Below are 24,907 nucleotides of genomic sequence, written 5' to 3'. Positions count from 1 at the left end.
GATGAGTGCCATAGTAATAATAAGATATTGTGGAACATCACAGATCTAGTAGTACCTTTCTCTTGGCAGTGGAGATCTCGGGATGAAAATTCTGAGATAAATGAGGAAGTGCCAGGGCAACTGGAGAGGCTATTCCATATCACCCCTGCTAACAACTTAATTCTAAGGAGGCTCTTGAGAATCAACTTGTGATTTTTCGGCTCTTCCCACCCAGAGTTACTCATCCTCAATGATAAAAGTAACTGCTGTGGAGAAATACCCGGCCCCCTTAGATACTCATCCTGAGACCAGAGGTTTTACCTGAACCGTGACCTTTTCACTGATCTTGATAAGACACAATAACACATGTTTAAAGCAGAGTACACAAATGAAAAAACAACTTATTGTATGATCACACCCCTAATCTATATTCACCAACTGTGACACGAGTATTCCTATTTTTCTAAACATTTTCTTATCAAATGTCTGTATGTGGATACATTATTTTCTACTTTGCAAAGTACGGCCAGGTTTTAGACTCCTCAAGACCTACTGGCTATCGTACAGTCACAAACACAATACACTACCCAACATGAGAAATCTGTTGGACTGTAACCCACCAACCACATGTGAATTTCATGAGGAGGATATGTTCTTGGCAACAATCAGTCTAATGGGATTTACAGGATTATTTATTTATTAGTCTGCTCCAAACCCCTTCCACCATGGATGAGCAAACACAAGAATCCACACTATATATTTTGAAGACTTTATTAAAATGAATAGTGCAGATTTAATGTATACATGTAACAATAAAAAAGCATATTTGTGGCGATGAAAGCAATTATTAAGCAAAAGAAAGTAATTAATAAGCAAAATATTAAGAAGAATTTTTACCTTGTGATTGTGTTTCAGTAATTCACTGCTTTGAACGATAGAACCAGTCTTTGTTAGCTAACCCCTCCCTTTTAACCTTTAGCTAGGCTACCATAGCACCAAATGTGCAATTCTGAGTTTCTTGAGGTGGCCTCTAGCCTGCATACTTTAGCTGAACACCAAGCATGTTATTCTGCTCTTCAACTAGGTTGCTCTTTGTATTTACTTGGTATTTCCTGAGCTGATAAATGCAAGCTGGCTAGGAAGAGCTGATGGCCTTTGCATGGGATGTTTGCAGCTGTGCATAGACAGAATATTGAGTAAAAAATATCAAATTGCACATATATTGTGGCAAAAATATCATGGTTCAAGAATATCGACAGACAAAATATTGTGGTCAAGAATATTGATTTTCTGTAAGTAATATTGATGTAAAAAATATTGAAGTGTTTAATATCGTTTGCAAAATCATAGATGTTAAAAAGAATGATTTTTTCTTAATGTGATGTATTTTAGTATATATTTTATATGTGTGTGATGCATGTATTTTTTATATAGGAATTGTTTGTATTTTTATTATATGTGTTAAACTTTTAGTAGTAATAAAAAAACTGTTTGAATTTTGCGTTTTTAGTTCAGTAGCGGGTTGTGGGTTTGTAAGGGAACAGGGTGGTAAGTATTTTATCTATAGTACATTTATTGAATATTTTTTATTTATTATTATTTGTTGAATTGAGATGTTAGAGTGTTAAAAGTGTAAATTAATTTTTGTTAATTATTTAATAATTAGGTGTTAATTAAAATAAATTAATTGGCAATTAAGTATGTTAATTATGTTAATTAAGTGTATTTTTTTAGGTGTGTGTTGTGGTGTTTATAGCTCAAAATGGACGGGAAGGATTGAAAGTAATTTATTGTTAATCGATGACTTCATAATTAGTTGTTAATTAAAATGAGTTAATTAGTAATTAATCATGGTAATTGTGTAATTCATTTTAGGTGTGTGTTGGGCTTATTACAGTGTATTAGATTAATGTTTAAGTATTTTTATTCATATTACTTTTTAAAATTATGCTAATTATGGAAATTGTTTCGCTGACTCTGCAATGCTGCAAGTGCATTGTAAGTGCTTTTTTAATGATCTCGTTCCTTACTCTCCACTTTCCCGTCATATGTCACACTCCACTGCCCCAGCCCCACCCCTCCCCACTGCCCTACAGCGTTAACTGTGCGAGCCGCCACTGAAGTAGATATTTTGTCATCGATTTTTTTTACATTGATATTTTGTCAGTGATCCGTGTGAAACTCAGCTTGCATGAACTTCCAGTCACCCAGGAACTTGAAACAGCTTCTCTGCCTAATACATGTCTGTACCTGGCATAAGTGCACGTCTATAATTATTTTGAGAAGGGCAGGCTTTGTGATAAATGATGTAACATCCAAAAATAGGCATATTAATTAATTTGGCCGTCCTCTACATCCTATCACACATTATGAAACATGTTGATTCATATAACGAATGATGAACTATCAAATTGTGTTAAGACAAATGTTATATGTTGTAAATGTGCAATCAGTACTGAAGGCAGAACTACTTTATAAATGAAAAATGTGCACTCAAATACACAAATATATCAAATGGAATGGGTTACATAAACAGAAAATGCAAAGATCATGTCAATGTATTAGATGTATCAGTCAAATCAGGATAAGATGTGTAGTTGATAAAATCATACTTAGCCATCTAATTCTAACAAGGTATTTTATGAATTTTGTCTGCAAGTTTATATGTTTTCATTAATATCCCAAATAAATTGTAGTGGCAGATCTTTCATCTTTTCCTGAAATAGTTTGTCAAATCTTTCGCTTTGTGCCACAGTCAGTAAATTTTTCCAGTCTCCAATGGTACCTGTAAGAGACAAGGTACAGAAGTAGTGAGATATTCAGAACTTGCACGAATTGGAAAGAAATAATGAACATACTGCAGGCTGCCACAATATCTAGTAAGCTGCTATTCTAGACTGGCCTTTTGCTCTATGGAAAATATCTTACATAAAACTAAGATTCCCACTGACGAGTGCTAAAGTCTCATTCAGGTTATAATATATCCCCTTAAAAGTGCAACATTTTAGAGAGAAGAGTGTTGTGGATACTTTGTAAAAATGAAATATGTTGAAAAACATCTTCCTGCTAGCTCAGTGCTTTCCAGCTTATTTCTGAATGATAATTTTCATGCCATGCATTGTCACAAATTCTGAATATGATAAATAAAACATGATACATTAAACTTCATATAACAGAAATGCTTTGGGTAGGTAACTGTACTGTAATTGTATAATTTCAATTTGTTATATGTTGTATGCAAAATGCAGGAAACACTTTGTATTTTTACACTGTACACAAGAAACCTAATGTTGCCAAGGGAGTTAAACAATAGGTTATTTTCTGATCCAATTTAATAAAAATTACTTTATCTATCTCAACATAACGAAAGACTTTGTCCACACTCTTAGGATTCAACTCATTGCCTAATCTGACAATAAGATGGTGGAAGATCACAGACAAGGAGCATTGGGCCAATAACAAAGAGTGAGGAGGAATGTGAAACAAAAGCAGATACATATCTAAGGAGGACACTTTGTAAAGATGATGGCCCTAACCCATGATAGGCTGGTGTAGAATTTCCTAAAGTTTAACACCAGCTGTTCTGTCATTTTCGGAACCTTTTGCAGGCCATGGATAGATGATGCTGCCACACCCATATAACATGCATTAGCATACTTGAATCTGAAAATTATCAAGTAATTCACCACATATTTATAAGGTCAGCAGGGATAAATGGCAGAATGTTACTTAAAATTCTATTTTGAGATTAATAAGCAGAAACTACTGAGTTAACCTGTGAAGTTAAACTGAGCCATTATCTATCCAAATGGAAAACTCCTAGGGGCTTTTTTACAAGCCAATTACGCCACTTGTAGATCAATTATTTTGATGGACCGGCTGCGCAGTTTGCCTGCCCATATTTACAAGGCCACATAAAGCCCCCCTGCATGGGTTTTCTTGTTAATATGCCCCCCTTTTAAGCATTACTCTGCATGAAAGGGACATTCCGTGGGTGTTGCTGTGGGTGTTCCCACAAAACATCCATGGAACCTGACGCATTCCCAGATTTACAAGTCTTTGCGAACCTGGGAATGCGTAAGATTCACATGCCTCTCGCGGGAAGGAGTAAGGTAGGAGCAACGAGAAGAAATACGTTTATTTCTCCTAATTTTTCCTTTAACTCTGCGTGCTGCTTTCATCAGTGATGTCATCAGTGAGGTGACTGAACATGGCATAAGCGATGTAATATGTGAGGTCATAAGCAGTGTATTGCGGGGGGTAAGATATAGTTACCTCAGCTCACTATAACTGCTGAAATTCACTGGTTTTGTACAAGTGAAATTTGAGCCCAACTATAAAGTCCCTTTAACCTTTGCTTTTTCAGTGAATTTCTAAGTTAAAAAATAATTTTTCCTAACTAAATAATTTTTCCTACCTATAACGACTCTGCAACCTTTGTTTTTTAAAGTGAATGTCTAAGGTCTTTCAAACTCTATTGCCTAACTATAACATGCCTGTAACCTTTTGTTTTTTAAGTATACTTCTGTGATTTTTTAACTAGTAGTGGTGTTTGCAGAGTGGTGGAGAATTGGGGCGGGCCTTCGAATTCCTCTCAGCAATAGCGCTCTGTGGTACTTACTGGAGGTAACAGGAGGGCATGTTGGCTCCCAAAGTCCCTCGTATCCAAGGCGACTTCATCTCGCAACCAGCAGTGTGCCAAGAGGTGTGTTTGCATAGTGGTGGAGAAAGAGAGCATGGCCTTCGAAGATCTCTCAGCAATCCTGTTGTGTGGGAATTACTGGAGGTAACAGGAGGGCTTGTTGGCCTCAAAGGACCCTCAGCAGCCTGGGAAGCTTCATCCCTCAACCAGCAGTATGCCACAAGGGGTCTTTGCAGAGTAGTGGAGCAAGGGGGTGTGGCCTCTGAAGTCCTCCTAGAAGTTATTCGGTGGGGTCCTTTCTGGAGGTAAAAGGAGGGCTTGTTGGCCCCCAAGGTCACTCTAGAGCCAGGGGGAAATCATCCCACAACATGTTGTGTGCCTGGAGGCATGTTTGCAGAGTGGTGCAGAAAGGGGGTGTGACCTCTGACTTCCTCTCCGCAAAATGCTCTGTAAAACTTACTGAAGGTAACAGGAAGGCTTGTTGGCCCCCAAGGGTCCTCTGCAGCCAAAGGGACTTCATCCCCAACATGTTGTTTGCCAGGGGGCGTGCTTGAAGAGTGGTGGTAAAAGGGGGCGGGTCTCCAACAATTTGCCGGTCTTTTAAAAAACAATTATACTGCCCCTCCATCCCTGGGCCTGACCCTAAATCCCCAAAGGAATTGTTCCTAAATATATTGAGGGTGATGATAGCACAAAATGGTTTACAACCTTAGAGAGAGAGGGCTTGTAAAATGAGAAAGCTCAGCCAAAAGTGTTGAGGCTCTCTAGTCTGGGAGATTTTCTCAGGTAAGTGCAGGGATAGACTCCTGAAACTAAGGGGTCCATTAGGATGGCGGGCGGACGGAGATCGGGACCGCCTGCCTAAAGGGCGGGGGGCCCGACATTGGCTTTAGGATGCACCCGCCACAGTGGCGGGCGCATTCCTCAATTTACCATTGTGGCGGGCGGTGCTCACGGCACCGCCCGCCACAATGTTAAAAACAAATGCACTTATTTGCATAATCGAAGCTGCAGGCACCGCGCGGTGCCTGCCGCTGCGATTATGCAAATGCAGGGGGTACCACAGGTACCCCCCGTGTGCCACCCCCCTTTGGCCGTCACTCTGGGGGCCCACAGGAGCCCCCCAGAGTGAACACCGCATGCCTTTCCGTGACGGCATTGCCGCCACGGAAAAGCATTGCAAAATGCCCATTGTAATATGGCTGGCGGTGTCTCATAGACACTGCCACCATATTCAACATTTTCCGCCCCGGCCGCAAGGTGACTGGGGCAGAAAAGTGGCGGGCGGTGTTTTCTTCTGCCGTGGTCCCCCCGCCATACTAATATGGCAGCGGGGGGGGGGGGGGGGGGAATTCAGGGAAGGATGTCGGGCGGATTGCCCCCGCCAGGCTAGCGGTGGCTACCGCCAGCCTGGCGGGGGCAATCCGCCCGACATCCTAATGGGCCCCTAAATGTGGAAGATGCTGAGTCCTATTTCCTCATGAAGAATACTCAGATTGAGGACTTTGAACTCACCACTGAGGAGTACAGTATTAAGTTCAGGGAGACTCACAAAAGCTAGTCAGTCCTGGGTTGATTTTGTTGACTTTTTAGTTAAAAAACTAAGGGGCATATTTATGAGCTCCTTTCGTCACCGGAGCATCACTTTTTTGTGACACTCCAGCGGCCAAATCAAAAACTTGTATCTATGAGACCATGCAAAGCCACAATGCATGGCTTTCAATGCCCTCACAGATATGAGCTCAGGAGGCGTTCCATTGGCATTACGGTGGGTTTTCACACACAGCACCCATGGATTTTGACAATTCTCCAGATTTACGAGAGCATGTTAACCTGGGGAATCACAAAACCTATTGCCTCCCGAGGTGAGGTGTAATGAGCAGAAATAACTTAATTTTCCTTGTTTCTTCCACATCCACATTCAATGGGTGCTGCATTCTGTAGCGCACAAAGAGAGAGAAAAATGCCTCTTAGGATTGTTTCTGTGCAGGAAGGTTCCCCTCCCTGCACAAAAACAATCCTGCTGAGAACACAGGCACCCTTGCACCGTGGTGCAAGTGTGCCTGCATCAGCACTAGGCTGTCTAAACAGCGCCAGTGCGGGGAAAGGACAGGAATGCAGCATATTGCATAAACATGGTGCTTTCCTGCCCTTTCACTTTGTCGAAGGGCAGTGCAGCAAACTGACTTGCTGGGCTTCCCTAAGCCAAATTCCCATAAATGAGGGCCTAGATGGTTGGTTAAAGGGGAGTAAGGTGGTGCAAGACTATGAAGGGCTTTATAATTTACTTATAAAGAAGCATCTGTTAAGAACTGTACTTCTGAAAAATTACATCAATACTTCGTGGACCTAGGTTTGGTCTTTCCTCAGGAGTTAGGGAAGAAGCCAAGACTAGGGTGTCCAAAAAGTCTCATGGAATTTGTGACCAAAAGAAAGAGGCTGCTAATCCCCCCCAAGGGAAAGATGTGTGACAGTCTAAAGAAAAAGGTAAAGAGTCTTCTAAAGCCCCCCAAAAACCTGTTCAGGATGGGGCAGCCCATAGACATTCCAAGGGTGGGTGCCAGGTTAAGAACTGGGATCCCAAAATGCTTGATGTTTCAATTATAAGGCCAATGGTCACCGAAGTGAGGGCTCATCCTGTCACAGAAATTCTTTCTCTAGTGCACCTCCAGTTATCACTGGGGGTGAGTCACCAGATGGGATCCCTGGTATGCCCAGAAGAGGTCAGTGAGCACACTGAAGCTACAGTAATCTCAGAGGGTGGAGTGGATGTAGCTGCCCTGGGTGTCTGGCCCAACAACCTGGAGGAATACAGACAACAACCATATATTAATGGAGCTAGAGTAGAAGCACTGAGGGATACAGGTGCATGTGTCACCATGGTGGCTGAAAAGCTGATATCCTCAGAGCAGTACTTGGCTGAACAAACCTATACAGTCATTTCCGGTGAAGAGCCTGGTCTTGAGTCCCTTCAGGAAATTGGTGAGTGAGGGTGTGTGTCGGAGGTGGGGAGAGAGGGTGGACCATGCCTTGGCTGCGAGAAAGGAGAAGGAGCAAACTCCTGTTCTGGTCTTCGTGATGCGGGGTTCTTTTGCAAGAGAGAGCTGAGCCAACCTGAGGGATCTTTGAGGTGGGTGGAACGAGAGACGGTGGTTCATGTAGGCTGGTCCGGTGTTGTGGGTGAGGAGCTTGAAAGTGATTCTCTCTCTACGGGGAGCCAGTGTAATGTCCGTAGGTGTTGGCTTTTGTGGGCATGGGTGTGGAGCTTGAAAGTGATTCTCTTCTTGATGGGGAGCCAGTGTAGTGTGCATAGGTGTTGGCTAATGTGGCAGTGGAGCAGAAGGTTGAAGACTAGTATGGTGGCAGCGTTCTGGACATTCTGGAATTTGCAGGTGAGGTTCTTGTTGATCCCAGCATAGAGCGCATTGCTGTAGTCCAGTCTGCTGCGTATGAGGGTGTGGGTGACTGTTTTCCTGTGTTCGAGGTAAATTCAGTTGAAGGTCTTTCCGAGGAAGTGGATGGAGTGGTAGCAGAAAGAGGTGACAGCATTGATCTGGCGGTCCATTTTGAGTTCAGAGTCCAGAATGATTCCGAGGTTGCATGCGTGGTCCGTTGGGGAGGGTGGTTCAGAGGTTGTGTGCGTGGTCCGTGGGGGAGGGTGGGTTCCCAAGGACGGGGGCCACCAGGTGTCGCTCTAGGCATCGGGGTGTGGGCCCATGATGAGTACTTCAGTTTTTTTCTGTGTTAAGTTGTAGGCAGCTGTTCTTTATCCATCTGGCGACTGCTTCCATTCTTTCTTGGAAGCTGTGTTTGGAGATGTTGGGTTCATTGGATAGGAAGCCGATGAGTTGGGTGTCGTTGGCGTACAATACGATGTTGAGTCCATGTGATGTGACGATGGAAGCGAGAGGTGCCATGTAGATGTTGAACAGGGTCGGGTTGATGGAGAATCCTTGGGGGACTCCGGAGGTGGTCGTGTGGGTCCTGAGAGGAAAGGGGACAGTCTGAACCATTGCGTTCTGTCCCCCATTGTGGAGTCTGCAGGCTAGGGTACAATGAGAGACTGTGTCGAAGGCCACGGAGAGGTCCAGGAGGATGAGCGCCTCAGTATCTCCTCTGTCAAGGAGGGCGCAGATGTCATCTGTCGCGGCGAGAAGGGCTGCTCGAGTGTCATTAGAGTGGGGAGGAGTTACTGGCCAAAAGAAGGTGGTCATGTACTGTGCAATTCTTGTTGAATGCTAGGGAAAGATCCTATGCAGCCATGCTGGGAAAATCTGAATGGTTGTGTATAAAAACAAGAGCACCGACTAAAGCCCAGGGTGAAAAAGAGGAATTGGAGTCTGGAATATTGGCCCAATTCTCCAAGAGAAAAGGAAAGAAGGCTCGGAAACCAACTTCTGAGCAGACACGAGCTGATGTCCCATCTCCTCATGGAGAAGACCTGTCAGCCTTAGAGGGAACTGAGCCCCAGGAACTTGGACATTACACAGCAGAGCTCCTAGGCCCAGAGGGACCCTCAAGGGAAGACATGTGTCAGGGACAGCAACCTTGTCCCAGTCTTGAGAGCCTGAGGCAGCAAGCTGCTGCACAGAAAATGGGAGATGTCAGTGGTTTCTAAAGGACCTATTGGGAGGAGGGGTTCCTGTATACTGAGGTTAGAGTTCCCAAACCTGTTGCCAATAGGACAGTGGTAGTGCTCAGAAATACAGATAGTTTACTCTCATTGGCCCATGACATCCCCTTAGCTGGGCATCTTGGCCAGGCAAAGACTTTGAGTAGGCTAGTCAATCTCTTCTACTGACCAAACATGTCCCAGAAGGTGAATGGGTTTTGTAGCTCCTGTGTTACCTGTAGGCCTGGACGGTGAACTTTGCTCAGTTTGTGGAGTTTGTAGAGTTTTCTGCACTCCGCGGAGCTCGTGGAGTGCAGAAATCTACGCTTCACAATGTGCAGCAGAGTTTTGCCCCGCTCAAGAAACGGTAAGTTCGCGATCGAGAATTGTAAGTTTGCGAGTACTGTCTGTTTGCGAGCGCAAGCTGCCTCTTGGGTACAAACACAAACTACAGTTTGCACTGCACTCTGCCACTCACAGAACTTTGCGGAGTTCTTTTTGCAACTTCACAGACTTTCACATACCAAAACTACGCGAACTACGCCAAGGCCTAGTTACCTGTCAAGCCAGTGACAAGACAGGTAACCACCAAAAGGCCCCGTTAACTCCACTTCCAGTGGTTCGGGTTCACTTTGAAAGGGTAGGGATTGACAAAGTTGGTCCCTTTGACCCTCCAACAGCATCAGGAAACAGATATATAATGGTGATAGTGGATCAAGCCTTCAGGTATCCTGAGGCATATCCATTTAGGACTTCACTGCTCCTGCAATTTCCAGAACCCTCATCAGTTAAACCCTCATCAGTATCGTTACTAGATTGGGCTTTCCTAAGGAGGTGGCATCAGACAGAGTAACTTCATGTATGGCTACCTAAAAGCCACGTGGGATGAGTGAGGGGTGACATACAAGTTTACCACCCTATATCACACACAAAGCATTCTTCTAATTGAGAGATACAACAAGACCATGACAGGTATGATCATGGGGCTCCCTGAAAACCTTAGAAGGAGATGGGATGTCCTTTTGCCATGCCCGTTTTTTGCCTACAGAAAAGTGCCACAGAAGGGAATGGACTTTGGCCCTTTAAACTTCTGTTTGGTCATCCATTGAGGGGACCACTATAAACCTGGGAGAGGCCTCTCGAGGAGCCCGAGGCTATATATTGTGTGCTTGGCCTACATTTAAGATTGGCTGAGTACATGGGTAAAGCAACCAAAAATATTGAGGCAAGCCAACAGCTCCAGAAGCTCTGGTATGAACAAAAGGCTGCACTGGTAGAGTTCCAACGAGGAAAGAATGTATGGGTGTAGGACAAATGGTGGGGTGCCTACCCTGTCCTAAGAGGAAAGGTGAGATCACCTACCTAGTTGACTGAGGCACCTGCAGGAGCCTTCACAGGGTAATCCATTTAAAGTGCCTGAAGCTTTTCTATGACAGGGGTGATCAGGCCATGCTGAAGGTCACTGACAAATATCAGGAGAAAGAGAGTGAACCTCTCCCTCACCTCCTCTCCCACAGTCCTAAAGATGGTTAAATTGAAGGAGTTGTCTTCTCAGACTCCCTCTCTGCCCAACAGTAAGCTGAATGCAGACAACTTCTGAGACAATATGCTGTGCTCTATTCCCTAACCCCCGGACAGACAACCTGGTGTACTCATGTGAACTCTTGAGACAATACATTTGTAAAAAACAAAATATTCAAACAGTCTGATCAAGTTAAGGAAAGCATCAGGGCTGAAGTCCGCAAGATGCTGGAGTTAAGGGTGATTGAGCCATCTGGAAGTTCCTGGGCTAGCCCAGTGGTCTTATTCCCCCAAGCATTATTCCAAGGGTGGTTAACCAGAGCAGAGGTTTTGTGTGGACTATGGAGGTCTTAAGCTGTCACCAAGACAGATACATACCCTATCACAAGAGCTGAGGAATTAATTGGCAGGTTGGTGCAGCCATATTTCTCAGTACTTTTGATTTGACATTAAGGTACTGGCAGATTGGTCTGACCCCAGGAGCAAAAGAGAACCTCAGCATTATAAATCCTAGATGGACATTATCACTTGGATTAAACAATGCCCCTGACACCTTCCAAAGGTTGATGAACAAAGTCCTTGCTGTGCTAGAGTTTCTTAGTGCAGCCGAGGTCAACCCTTACAGACCAAAATCCAAACAATTGAGGAGTGAGTAGCTCCAACAACCCACACTCAAGTCAAGACATTCCTTGGCTTGACTGGGTACTACAGGACGTTTGGGAAGGGGTATGATACCATTGTGACACCCCTCACTGAGTTGACCTCAAAGAAGCAATCAAAGAAGGTAAACTGGACATTTAGCAGTCAAAAGGGTTTTGACACTCTGAAGGAAACAATGTGCTCAGGATCCATTCTAAAAGCTGCAAATTCATAGTGCAGACGGATGCTCTGAACATGGGAAAGGAGTGGTGCTATCACAGACCAACAATGATGGCCATGACCAGCCTGTTGCATTCATTAGCAAGACGTTGCTTCCCAGAGAACAGTGTTTGAGTGCAATTGAGAAGGAAACCTTTGCTGCCATTTGGTCTCTGAAGAAGCTGAGACCATACCTGTTTGGTACTCACTTCCTTGTACAAACTGATCATAGGCCTCTCAAATGGCTGATGCAAATGAAATATGAAAATCCAAAGCTGTTGAGGTGGTCCATCTCCCTACAGGGAATGGACTTTACAGTGGAGCACAGACCTAGGAATGACCATGTCAATGCAGATGGCCTTTCCAGATTTTTCAACTTAGAAGATGAAGACTCTCTTGGGAAAGGTTAGTCTAATTCTCTTTCATTTGGAGACAGAGGGTTTGTAGGAAAGTACCCCTTTTTGACGTGTTCACCACTTTTTGCTTGGTGTTTGATGAAATTTGATTGAAGTGCACTGGGTTCCTGCTAACTAAGTCCCCAGTGCCAGTGCAAATGCTCTTTACGTAAAATAAGGTAACTGTGCAATTGTTCCCCAATTGGCAAGACCATTTTGTAAATCCCTAGTAAATGGCAGCTCTAGTACCTAGGGTATTAGTACTAAAGAGAGTCCCTAAGGGCTACAGCATGTATTGCCAAGCGCGTGCATCGAGAAGCGCGCACTTAGGACCTGGCCCCCCGGCCCCACCCCCTACCTCATCTAGTCTTAGGGGCGGACGGTCAGCCCTAAGGGGCGACCGGCCGCTTAGTACTTCCGGGGCATAAAGTGACGCACTTCCGGTGGTGCAGAGGGCGGGGACTGGTGACCTATTTAGATTCTTCTTCCTCGGCGGCACCTCCCTCCTTGTTTAGTTTAACTTTATCTCCTCGTGTGATTCGGAGGTCGGCGGTCTTTCGCCTTTGGGATCCAGCGCAGCCGAGTCCGGTCCTCGTTGGCGACGACGAGCGCGGGCGAGACGACACGGCGTCGGCTTTGGGAGGCGTACATCTCGCCAGGTGAAGTGGGGGCCGCGTTTGGTGGGCCTGGGGGCAGCCGTGGATAACGAAAGGGGTCATTGTTGCGGACTACTAGTCTGTCCGGATCGGGTGGTTTGCGGCTGCTGACGGGGCCCCTCGGGCGTGCTGTTCTCCTCTCCTGTCAAAGGGGGCCGTGTATAGCTAGGGATCGTAGCGGGGGGACGAAGCAGTAGCGCTTGATGCGGTGGTTGGCGGCGGTGCCGGCGGTTGCACTTCAGTGCCAAAAATGGGTGTGGTGCGACGCTTCATGACCGAAAATGGTGCAAGGGCAAGAGTACGCCTAATGGCTAAAAAAGGATGCGGTGCGCTGCGTTGGATAGGCTGTGGCAGTTATGCTCTTTTTCATATGAATGTGTAATCCTTAGCTGATAGTATGTTCAGGTTAACCAAATATATCTTCTTAATGTTGGTTTAGCGATGAGTAGGCATCAGTGTTTCAAAAGCCTTTCATGGTTAATATGCTTTGTCGAAATGTGATTCCACATTTCCGTATCGTTGCAGGAGCAGGATAACCCAAAAGAATTTGCACTTTAGCTCAGTAACTGCATCTGACCAAGATAAAGCGTCTGGGGCGGCTGTAGCTTTGCTGGGCAGTTAGCGCTGGGCGATGCAGAGCGTTAACACGCCAGCGAAACCCCCCCCCCCCGAGCTCCGAGCCCTGCCTGGTATGCCAAGAGGGGCAGGAAGCACTCAGTAAATACAAATCCGGGGCATTCATATTATGTACATTATGAGAGACTGCCTCCATTTAAAAACGATTTGATTATTCAACCAGGATGGTGAAATAAAGAGATCACTTAATTACACCATAGGGAATGCGGTTCCACCGGGTTAGCTCAGACACGGCTCTCTGTCCTGTCCAATTTCAATCAGAAGGCAGCTTCCAGCACATGCAAATTACCCGAGGCAACTCAAAAGCGGCGAGAGACCCTGAGCGACTGTGGGAAAGCGCTACGAGCCAGGGCATCGCTGAGCACACGGGGAAGCCTGGGGGGTGCACGTATATTTGAGCAGAAATAATACCACCCAATAGCCTTTACCAGATAAATAAGCAGGTGTTGAGACGATCAGGGGACATCAGGCCTGCAGCTGTCAGGAGGCCTGTAACTACTGGCCCTAATAAAGGCAATTTATGGCAGAAAGTGGTCGGGATGATTACCCTCTTATTTGTGCTGGAGCCTAAGAGGCTTTGGGTGAGGCACAATTGAGCACATGAGCGAGCTACTGACTTTGATGATTCTGTACATACATTAAGCTCCCATGAATACAACTGTGGTTCGTCCTTGCTGTATCGTGATATTTAAAGCCCAATTGCATAAATTCCCTCAAGTCGGTATTTTACATAAACAAATGAAACCTCACTTGTTCTTTCCCTGTCCAAAGTCGGGATACCACACATTAAACCATTTGCGGACGGTCAATTGTAATTTCCACCGGTAGTAACATGTACATAGGTACAGAAAAACTTTCAAAGTGACCATATGACTGCAGGTCAAGGAGAGGCAATTTTCCAGTTATGTGCCTCGTGGGTGTTGTGACAAGAGCATTCTTCAGTGGCGGGGTGCACTAGGAATTGAAGCCCAGCAGTACCTTCCTGCTAAGTGATTTGGCCTCGTATATGTACCTGTAAGGGGGAGGGGTGATGAAGATGTCGAGGGGACGCCGTGCTTCCAATCAAACCGGCGTATCAAGGGCAGGCGGCCTACACTGCAGTGTCCGGGCCCCAGATGGTCACCATATAAGTACCGTGAGAGTGATATGATAGTGCACCCGAGAGTCAGGGGACGCCATGCTTACGGCCTTATGTGTTTTTTGGCTCGATCAGTGATCGTTGTGGCCTGAATCTAAGTGTCCTGACCTAAAGAGTAAATGTACTTTGCGAAGTAGAGTACAGGCCTGGTGCTCTGTGTCCTGACCGAAAGAGTAAGTGTACTTTGTGAAGTAGAGTACAGGCCTGGTGCTCTGTGTCCTGACCTAAAGAGTAAGTGTACTTTGTGCCCTACTGCCATGTGCACCATATATGTGACAGTTGGGTAGGGTGACATGTACTTGTGTAGCAGTGTGAAACCATGTTTCAGACACGATATGTGTTTGGATACCAAGCAGTGGTTCAGTGCGTAGTTGGCCTAAAGTCTCACAGGTGGCAAGGTTTGGGGGGTTAGTGTGGTCAAATCGCTTTCTTGAGAGGCAATAACACGTTAAGTCGAAGGATGCTCAAAGATTAGCTAACTTGTACCTTAACAATTGATTTAATAAGAGAATGAATCATTGGCTCAGAACCTGAAATTGACAGTTGGCACATGCTCCGACGTTTGATGGATGTCTGGTGGGTAGTGTTTATTTAACCAGAGTTTGGAGGTCAGAAACAGCTAATGTGCACATGGAGTGCCTGCTCCATGTAAGCCAGGTTAAACGTCCTTTGAAGGAACCAATATCTTTCCTTAGATGGGTTTTCGGTGCTGTAATGAGCACTAGTAGCCCAGTCGTGTGACTCCCGTACTCATGGTAAAGGCATACTGTAAGTTCCGAACGTTGGTAGTTAGCGCAACAAGTCCAGGAAGGGAGGTGGGGTATGAGAAAGAGGAGGAGTGGTGCGGAGGCAATGCCGGTGCCCCACACCGATTGGAGCGGATAAACCACTAAAACTTGTTGTGACCCCGGGGTTGGCGCCGGGGGGTTAATTTTGGTGTGGGCCGGGCAGGCCCAGAGTCCTTAAATCAAGTTGTAGGAGCATTGAGCAGTTTTGAAGGAATGCCAGGGGAGCCTGGCTGTCTGGTCCCCATGGCGGAGACATTCGGGCTGGGCCTGACGACATGGTGAGGCACAGTACAACCTAGCAGGAGGAGGGATTAGTGGGCACGCAGTTGGCAGCTTTACCCTAGTAAATAGCAGCTCTAGTACCTAGGGTATTAGTACTAAAGAGAGTCCCTAAGGGCTACAGCATGTATTGTGCCACCCTATGGGACTGACAACCAAACTCATGCAGACTGCAGGTGCAGGCTGCGTGAAATGGCGCAAACAAGTGTGAAAACATGACATGGCACAAACCCTGTGTGTATAAACAAAAGAGGGGAGCCCGAGGAGATTTGAAGACCAGCGAGGGCAATCTCCCCGACATAATAACTGTTGGAACCGGAGGTCTCTGGTTGGCACAGGTATGCCCTTGTGACAAGCAGGGACCCTCACTTCCAGTCAGGGAAAGGGAACTACTCCTTCGAATAACCCCTGCTCACCCTCTAGGTAGTGTGGCGCGAGCAGACAAGGCTAATCCTCAGGGCGATAGTAAGTTAAGCATTTATGATCACGCACAGTAAACCCACTGACCCACCACAAATGGACACCAGTCGTATGGTTGTATCAAAAATACGTATACTTTATATAAAAGGTATATTCAAGCAGGATTATCACAAGACCATATAACGTTTAGCGATTTGAGGCCACCAGATTACCATAGGCAATTAGTCTTTAAAGGTTCGTTGTTCAGCAAGGTACGATGACAGGGAAATAAGAACATTGCAGACCCTGGATCCGATATGAACTCGAGACGGAGTTCAAGGGTACCTTGCTTGTGGAAGTCCGAGGCGTTTCAGGCGCGGCTACTGGTGAGGGCGGACCCGGGACGAGGCCGTCTGTTCTCCAGAGGATCTCTCCGGCTCGGTCCCCCTCGAGGTGCAAGGCGGGGGAGCAGGACTGTGGAGGGTTGCGGCGATCCGGGGTCGATGCAGCTCGCGGGGCGAGGCGCCGATCAGGCCTGCGGGACGTACTACTTCTTAGCACGCCAAGTCCTACTCGTGGATCTGTGAGGGGTGTCGCGTTCTCGGGCAGACGGGTGCAGCACCAGGCTTCCGGTACCACTGTATGGGGAGGCCTTTCTTGAGGTGCGACACGAGCCTTGGTATGCAGGAGGGCAAATCGAGACAGTCGGGTACGTTGCGGCGTACGGACCGTCCGAGGCTATGGAATGTGCTCCGTGCAGATTCCGGCTGGAGAAGATGAGAGGCGCACAACGCGCTCCGTTAGCAGGCGAGGTGACAGGAGAGCGGGCGGCCCGGCACTGAAGCAAAGAGCGGCTCAGGGATGAGCGGGGCTCTCTGTGGCGGGGCGACCAGGCTCCGAGCTGTCACAACCTTGGGAGGGGCGAAGGCACCCGAGTCACAACTCTGGGGAGGGAATAAGAACTAAGGCCCAACAGGAGACGGGCACAAGCAGAATAGAACCCAATGGTCCTGGGGTTCCGTTCAGGGGGCAAGCTCTCGATCAAGCCCTTGGAGATAGTTTCAGGCACAAGTCTACAAAGTCCTCTCTGGTCCCTTCCTCTCCGTTCTCAGCAAGGCACCACTGCAGGCCAGTCTTACAGGATACAGACTGGTTTCCGTCCTTCAGCTTCTCTTGGTCCTTCTAGTCAGGCAGAGGTTCGTCGTTGTCAAAACTGGATCTGATCTGTAAGGAGCGGAGCTCCTATATTTATACAGCATTTCTTTTGTCTTTGCAGGCCAGGGGGCCTGAGCCTCGTTCAACCCGGTTTTGGAGTACTCTGTTGACAGGACGCTGCCGTCTTCTTTCAGGGTGCAGGGCAGGGACATCAGACGCTCCGCAGGAGATGGATCCAGCATTATGGTGGTGGAGCACAACCCTATTCAGAGTCAAGGACTACTCTGCCCACCCATCCTGGAGTAAGCACCCTATTCACCACCTGGAGCCCCCGACTGTCCCCGGGAATCTCCCAGCCCTGTCACTCACACAAACCCAGACAGCAGATACACATCCTGGCAGAGGCGGGCTGAAACAGTTAGGCCAGCAAAGGCTATCTTTCTAAAAGTAGCATTTGCAAACCCAGGATATTAAAATAAACCTTGCTAAAGGAAGTATTTTATTATTCTGAGTTCAGACATACCAAACTCGACGTGCTGCCGTGTTCCCTGAGCCTGCCAGGACTATACGGTGCAATAGGTCCGGCAGCTCATCTTGGCCTAAGAGAACAGGTAGCCCTTCAATAGGGAAGAACGAAAAAGGGCGGTAATTCACTACTAGGACATGCCACACTCTAGGCTTGTCCTACCTTACGCTTACAATGCACCCTGCCCGTGGGCCTACCGCAGGGGTGACTGATATGAAGGTTAGGGAAGGTTCAGGGACTGGCAAGTGTGGGCACTTGCACAGTCAGCATGACAGTACGAGACGGTACGCGGGGTCTGCAATGGCGGACCCGAGACACATCTTACGAGGCCGCTTCTGTGGGTGTCACAACCAGCGCTGCAGGCCCACTAGCAGCATTTGTATCTACAAGCCCCGGCACTCCTCGTGCCCTTCACTGGGGACTGACAGTAAACCAAATAAGCCAATCGTGGAAATCAATTACATATACACTTTACATTGGGAGCACTTGCACTGCGGCACGGATTGGCCGTGGCGCAGTGCCCTGAGCATCAAATACCAGCAAAACATCTGAGGCACATCAGCAAAAAGTGGAAGGGAGACTCACGCCAAGGTGCCAGGTCTAACACGTGTCCCCTCCAGCTGAGACGTGAGGAGAACTACCCTTCCCCAGGGAGTTCCTCATCACTAAGGCGGAAAAACCTTGACAGACCGTCAGCATTGGCGTGGTCTATGCCAGGGCGGTGTCCGACTGTGAAGTCCATACTCTGTAGAGAAATGGACCACCTCAACAGTTTCGGGTTCTTACCCCTCATCTGCATCAACCATCTGAGGGGCCTATGGTCTGTCTGAACTCGGAAGTGAGACCCAAACAAGTAGGGTCTTAGCTTCTTCAGGGCCCAGACCACAGCAAAAGCTTCTCTCTCGATCGCACTCCACTTCTGTTCCCGTGGAAGTAACCTCCGACTGATGAAGGCCACAGGTTGATCCCAGCCCTCCTCAGTCGTCTGTGAAAGGACAGCCCCTATCCCATGCTCTGAAGCGTCTGTCTGCACTAAGAACTCTTTGGAGAAATCAGGAGCCAGGAGCACGGGCGCCGTGCACATGGCCGTCTTCAGCGTGTCGAATGCTACCTGACAGGAGTCAGTCCAGATCACTTTCCGGGGCTGCTTCTTCGAAGTCAGCTCTGTCAAGGGGGCAACGATGGTGCAGTATCCCTTGATGAACCTCTTGTAGTACCCGGTGAGTCCGAGGAAGGCCCTCACCTCCGTTTGGTTCTTGGGGGCTTCCCAAGCCAGGATGGTCTGCATTTTGGGTTGAAGGGGCGCCACCTAGCCGCTCCCAACTTGGTGTCCCAAATACACCACCGAACCCTGCCCGATCTGGCACTTGCTTGCCTTGATCGTGAGGCCTGCCTTGCGCAGCGCCGCCAACACTTCCCAAAGGTGTCGCAAGTGTTCTTCCCACGTACTGCTGAACACTGCGATGTCGTCCAGGTAGGCGGCACTGAACACGTCCAGTCCAACCAACACCTGGTTGACCAACCTCTGGAAGGTGGCAGGGGCGTTTTTCATCCCGAATGGCATGACCCGGAATTGGTAGTGCCCATCCGGGGTTGAAAACGATGACCTTTCTTTGGCCCCATCAGTTAAGGCGATCTGCCAGTACCCAGACGTTAAGTCAAACGTACTGAAGTACCGTGTCAGCCAGCAACCGATCGATGAGCTCATCAGCTCTGGGGATGGGGTGCGCGTCAGTCTTCGTGAGCGAATTGAGTCCTCGATAGTCCACACAGAACCGGAGTTCGGTGTGGCTCTTGGCGTCGCAGCCTTCGGGACCAAGACCACTGGGCTGGCCCAAGGACTGCTGGAGGACTCAATCACCCCAAGAGCAAACATCTTCGAGACTTCCTCCTTGATGCAGGCTCGCACCCTGTCAGTCACGTGGTAAGCCTTGTGCTTTACCGGCAAACTGTCTCCCGTGTCCACATCATGGACGCACCAATCTGTGACACCCAGAACCAGAAAGAACAAGTCAGAGAATTGCCCCAGCATCTGGCGGCAATCACTCTGCTGCTCAGGGGTCAGGGAGGGTGAGAGGTTAACTCCATCCACTGACCCATCTCGCTCGGCGGCCACCAAGAGGTCCGGAAGAGGCTCGGTCTCCTCCTCCATTCCATCATCGGTTGCCAACAGCATGCCCACTTCGGACCTCTCCAAGTGGGGCTTAAGGCGGTTAACATGTAGGACACTCAAAGGGTTCCTGGGAGTTTGCAAGTTCACCAGGTAGGTGACAGGACTCTTGCGCTCCACAACCTCAAATGGACCCGTCCACTTATCCTGAAGCCAAGACCCACACCTTTTGTCCAGGTTGAAGCTCTACCAGAGTAGCATTCTGGTCGTACCACCGCTTCATCTCTTCCTGGCTGGCTTCCAGGTTTGCCTCAGCAAGTTGCCAGAATCGCCTAGTCTGGTTCCGGAAGGCCAGCATGTAACTGTATACATTCTGGAGAGGTTTCCTGGGAGATTGCTCCCAGCCTTCCCTAACCAGACTCAGAGGTCCTCGGACCAAGTGACCATATAGAAGCTCGCAGGGACTGAACCCGAGCGACTTCTGCGGCACCTCTCGGTACGCAAACAGTAGGCATGGTAATAGGACGTCCCACTTACGCCTCATTGGTCCTTCTAGGCCCATGATAATGCCTTTCAAGGTTCGGTTGAATCTTTCAACCAACCCGTTTCCTTGGGGGTGGTGAACTTGTACGTTACACCACACTCTTGCCAAAGGGACTTCATATATTTCGATATGTAATTGGTGCCCCTGTCAGACACCACCTCTAGAGGGAATCCTACTCGTGACAAAATTCCCATCAGTGCTCGTCCCACCACGGGGGCCGTCACTGTCCTCAGAGGGATGGCTTCAGGGTACCGGGTGGCATGGTCCACCAAGACCAGGATGAACCTGTTGCCCATGGCTGTCTTGGGGTCCAGAGGCCCCACAATGTCAATTCCCACTCGCTGGAATGGGGTACTGATGACGGGGAATGGTTGGAGGGGAGCCTTGTTCTTCCCTCCACACTTACCACTTGCCTGGCAAGTTGGGCAGGTCCTACAGTGAGCGTCTGAGCGACTGAGCTCCTGTGCATTTGGGGCCAATAAAAGTGGGTGACAAGCCTGTCAAAGGTCTTGTCCATCCCCAAATGTCCTGCTAAAGGCACATTGTGAGCCAAACCCAGTAGGAAGGCTCTGAACTTCTGGGGTACCACCAGCGCACGGGCTGACCCAGGTTCAGCAGCCTTAGGCTCTGAATACAGGAGATCGTTCTCCCAGTAGACCAAGTGCTTTCCGGACTGAACACCATTGGCCTGGTCGGCAGCCTGCTGCCGCATACCCACAAGAGAAGGGCATTCTTTCTGCTCCCTGCAGAATTCCTCCCTGGAGGAGCCTCCTTCTTGCTGCCAATGGGTCAGCTCAGGCAGGTCTCCCAGTTCGGCGATCTGTTCCCCGGTAGGCCCTAGGGCATCCCCCTCGAGGTCTGCTTCCTCCTGGGCCGGGGGAACTTCGGGGGCCGGCTGTCCGCGCCTCCCGTGCCCTCTCTCTAAGGCCGGTTCCTGGGCCTCTCCCTCAGGCTCCAGGACTTCTTCAACACCCCTACTTCCTGCCATGGACCGCGTGGTCACGCACGCCCAGTCGGGTTGACCCACCATCAGCAGATGAGTCGTTTTCTCCACCTTTCCCCAAGGGGAGTTCTCCAAATCGCTCCCTAGCAGACAATCTACAGGCATGGAGGTCCTCACAGCGACTTGCAGAGTACCAGAGACCCCCCTCCCACTCAAAGGGAACCTGAGCCATCGGACACTGGCTCTCAGAATTGTCAGCATTGACAACCCTACAGTAGGCGTGCGGTACTACCTGCTCTTGAGACACCAGGTGCTGCCTCAGTGCAGTCACACTGGCTCCTGTATCTCGAAGAGCCTCCGCCTTCTTACCGTTGATGGTCACTACCTGCCCATATTTCTTAGTATTACTGGGTAGGTAGTTCTCGGGGACCATCTCACTGTCTCCTAGTGAGACTAGGGTCATCTGTACGGGATACCCACCCATTTGGACGGCTACTTCCTCCCCAAAATTAACGCTAGCTATTTGCCGGGGTGGAGCACCAGTGGGTGCGGGTTTTGCGAACAAGCGACACTTAGGATCAGAGACAACGTGACCCAGGTCGCCACACCTAAAACAGGTGATGGGCCCTCTTTTAACAGGTTTACCTGTCGGGGCCCCGGTCGGTTCCGGCGGTGGAGGAGGCTGAGAACCTTTCCCTTGGTGATTACTTTGGGGGCCTTTGTGGAACCCTTTCTGTTTTCCCCTGTCCCCCCCACTCTTCTGCTGGGAACCCTGCCCACCTTTGGCTGAGTCTCCCACTGGACCCTTGTGGACACTGGTGCTGAGCCAGCTGTCCGCTTCCTCAGCAAGCTTACTCGGGTTGGACAGTTTGCTATCGATCAGGTGCTGGCGTAACTCAGGAAAACAATTAAGCGACAAGTGCTCCCATGCCATTAAATCAAGCTGCCCTTGGAAATCATATACCTTACTGCCCTTCACCCAACCATCCAGCACTCTGCAGAAAAAGGTCACATACTCAACCGCTGTCGGTACAATTCTGGGGTTAACCCAAATCGATTCATCAGGGCATCTTTCATGTGCTGGTAGGAGTTGGACTCTTCAGAGGGAAGATCTAGCAGGTTATCCCGCCCCTCGGTCAGGAACCGTCCCCACAACCCCACTCCCCAATCTCACTCAGGGACCCGGTGGGAGGACAGGGCTACCTCGTAGGCCCGAAACCACTGCTCTATGTCATCCCCCTTAAAATACTCCTTAACCACGTCCTTCGGTACGTAGACCCTTGACTCTACCTGGGCTGGCGTTGTGCTGCCACCAGGAGCTGCGTCCAAGCTCTTTGCCTTCAGCTCCAATTCTTTGATGCGTATCTCATGCTCTAGCTGGAGTTTCTTCTCCGCCATCGCCATCTGCCCTTTCAATCTGGCCATCTCCACTTCAAGCGCTCTGGTTGCGGCCCTGTCCCCCAGCTCTTCCGATGACGGGCCTCCCTGCACCTTGACAAGGTTATCTGGTGGATCTACTACCACCTGATTTACTAGCTCTCTCGACTCTTTCCAGGCTCTCAGTGCCTTGAGGGTCTGGGTTCTGGTTTTGCACCCGGAGGGGGCGACTCGGAAGTTTACGCAGAGGGCTTTCAATTGATCGGCTTTGTATTTGTCAAGCCCCTCCCAGTCAACCTCATCGAATCCAGAGATGACAGAGGGTGCTATTTCAGGGAGTGAACCAGGCATGATTTGGAGATTGGAGATCTCTCAGCAAGAAAGTAAATCTGTGGCTTTGTTATAGGTCTGCTCTCACTACGTGGTGATCAGTAATTTACTGTACCCGAATCATAAATGCAAATCCGAAATCCTCACCGCTGCCACCAATGTTGGAACCGGAGGTCTCTGGTTGGCACAGGTATGCACTTGTGACAAGCAGGGACCCTCACTTCCAGTCAGGGCAAGGGAACTACTCCTTCGAATAACCCCTGCTCACCCTCTAGATAGTGTGGCGCGGGCAGACAAGGCTAATCCTCAGGGCGATAGTAAGTTAAGCATTTATGATCACGCACAGTAAACCCACTGACCCACCACAAATGGACACCAGTCGTATGGTTGTATCAAAAATACGTTTACTTTATATAAAAGGTATATTCAAGCAGGATTATCACAAGACCATATAACGTTTAGCGATTTGAGGCCACCAGATTACCAAAGGCAATTAGTCTTTAAAGGTTCGTTGTTCAGCAAGGTACGATGACAGGGAAATAAGAACGTTGCGGACCCTGGATCCGATATGAACTCGAGACGGAGTTCAAGGGTACCTTGCTTGTGGAAGTCCGAGGCGTTTCAGGCGCGGCTACTGGTGAGGGCGGACCCAGGATGAGGCCGACGGTTGGACTGTGGAGGGTTGCGGCGATCCGGGGTTGATTCAGCTCACGGGGCGAGGCGCCGTTCAGGCCTGCGGGACGTACTACTTCTTAGCACGCCAAGTCGTACTCGTGGATCTGTGAGGGGCATCGCGTTCTCAGGCAGACGGGTGCAGCACCAGGCTTCCGGTACCACTGTACGGGGAGGCCTTTCTTGAGGTGCGGCACGAGCCTTGGTATGCAGGAGGGCAAGGCGAGACAGTCGGGTATGTTATGACGTACGGACCGTCCAAGGCTATGGAATGCGCTCCGTGCAGATTCCGGCTGGAGAAGATGAGAGGCGCACAACGCGCTCCGTTAGCAGGCGAGGTGACAGGAGAGCGGGCGGCCCAGCACTGAAGCGAAGAGCGGCTCAGGGATGAGCGGGGCTCTCTGCGGTGGGGCGACCAGGCTCCGAGCTGTCACGACCTTGGGAGGGGCGAAGGCACCCGAGTCACAACTCTGGCGAGGGAATAAGAACTAAGGCCCAACAGCAGACGGGCGCAAGCAGAATAGAACCCAATGGTCCTGGGGTTCCGTTCAGGGGGCAAGCTCTCGATCAAGCCCTTGGAGATCGTTTCAGGCACAAGTCTACAAAGTCCTCTCTGGTCCCTTCCTCTCTGTTCTCAGCAAGGCACCACTGCAGGCCAGTCTTACAGGATACAGACTGGTTTCCGTCCTTCAGCTTCTCTTGGTCCTTCTAGTCAGGCAGAGGTTCGTCGTTGTCAAAACTGGATCTGATCTGTAAGGTGCGGAGCTCCTATATTTATACAGCATTTCTTTTGTCTTTGCAGGCCAGGGGGCCTGAGCCTCGTTCAACCCGGTTTTGGAGTACTCTGTTGACAGGAAGCTGCCGTCTTCTTTCAGGGCGCAGGGCAGGGACATCAGATGCTCCGCAGGAGGTGGAGCCAGCATTGTGGTGGTGGAGCACAACCCTATTCAGAGTCAAGGACTACTCTGCCCACCCATCCTGGAGTAAGCACCTTATTCACCACCTGGAGCCCCCGACCGTCCCCGGGAATCTCCCAGCCCTGTCACTCACACAAACCCAGACAGCAGATACACATCCTGGCAGAGGTGGGCTGAAACAGTTAGGCCAGCAAAGGCTATCTTTCTAAAAGTAGCATTTGCAAACCCAGGATATTAAAATAAACCTTGCTAAAGGAAGTATTTTATTATTCTGAGTTCAGGAGTACCAAACTCGACGTGCTACCGTGTTCCCTGAGCCTGCCGGGACTATACCGTGTAATAGTTCCGGCAGCTCATCTTGGCCTAAGGGAACAGGTAGCCCTTCAATAGTGAAGAACGAAAAAGGGCGGTAATTCACTACTAGGACATG

At 48.9% G+C, this 24,907-nt stretch overlaps 1 protein-coding gene across 1 annotated transcript in view; it reads right to left on the bottom strand.

Moving 5' to 3' along the window:
• Positions 1 to 734: 734 nt before the first annotated feature.
• The window catches only part of LOC144763183 (amine sulfotransferase-like), a 285,977-nt gene continuing 261,804 nt past the window's right edge, over positions 735 to 24,907 (bottom strand). The window contains exon 7 of the mRNA XM_078648531.1: positions 735 to 2,764. Within this exon, the coding sequence (XP_078504657.1) occupies positions 2,640 to 2,764 (125 nt within the window). The 3' untranslated portion in view covers positions 735 to 2,639. The remainder of the gene's footprint in view (positions 2,765 to 24,907) is intronic.

The sequence above is a fragment of the Lissotriton helveticus genome, chromosome 6 (genome assembly GCF_964261635.1).
Source record: "Lissotriton helveticus chromosome 6, aLisHel1.1, whole genome shotgun sequence".
NCBI lineage: Eukaryota > Metazoa > Chordata > Amphibia > Caudata > Salamandridae > Lissotriton > Lissotriton helveticus.
The sequence above is the reverse complement of the archived record's forward strand: the minus strand, read 5'-3'. Positions and strand labels throughout refer to the sequence as shown.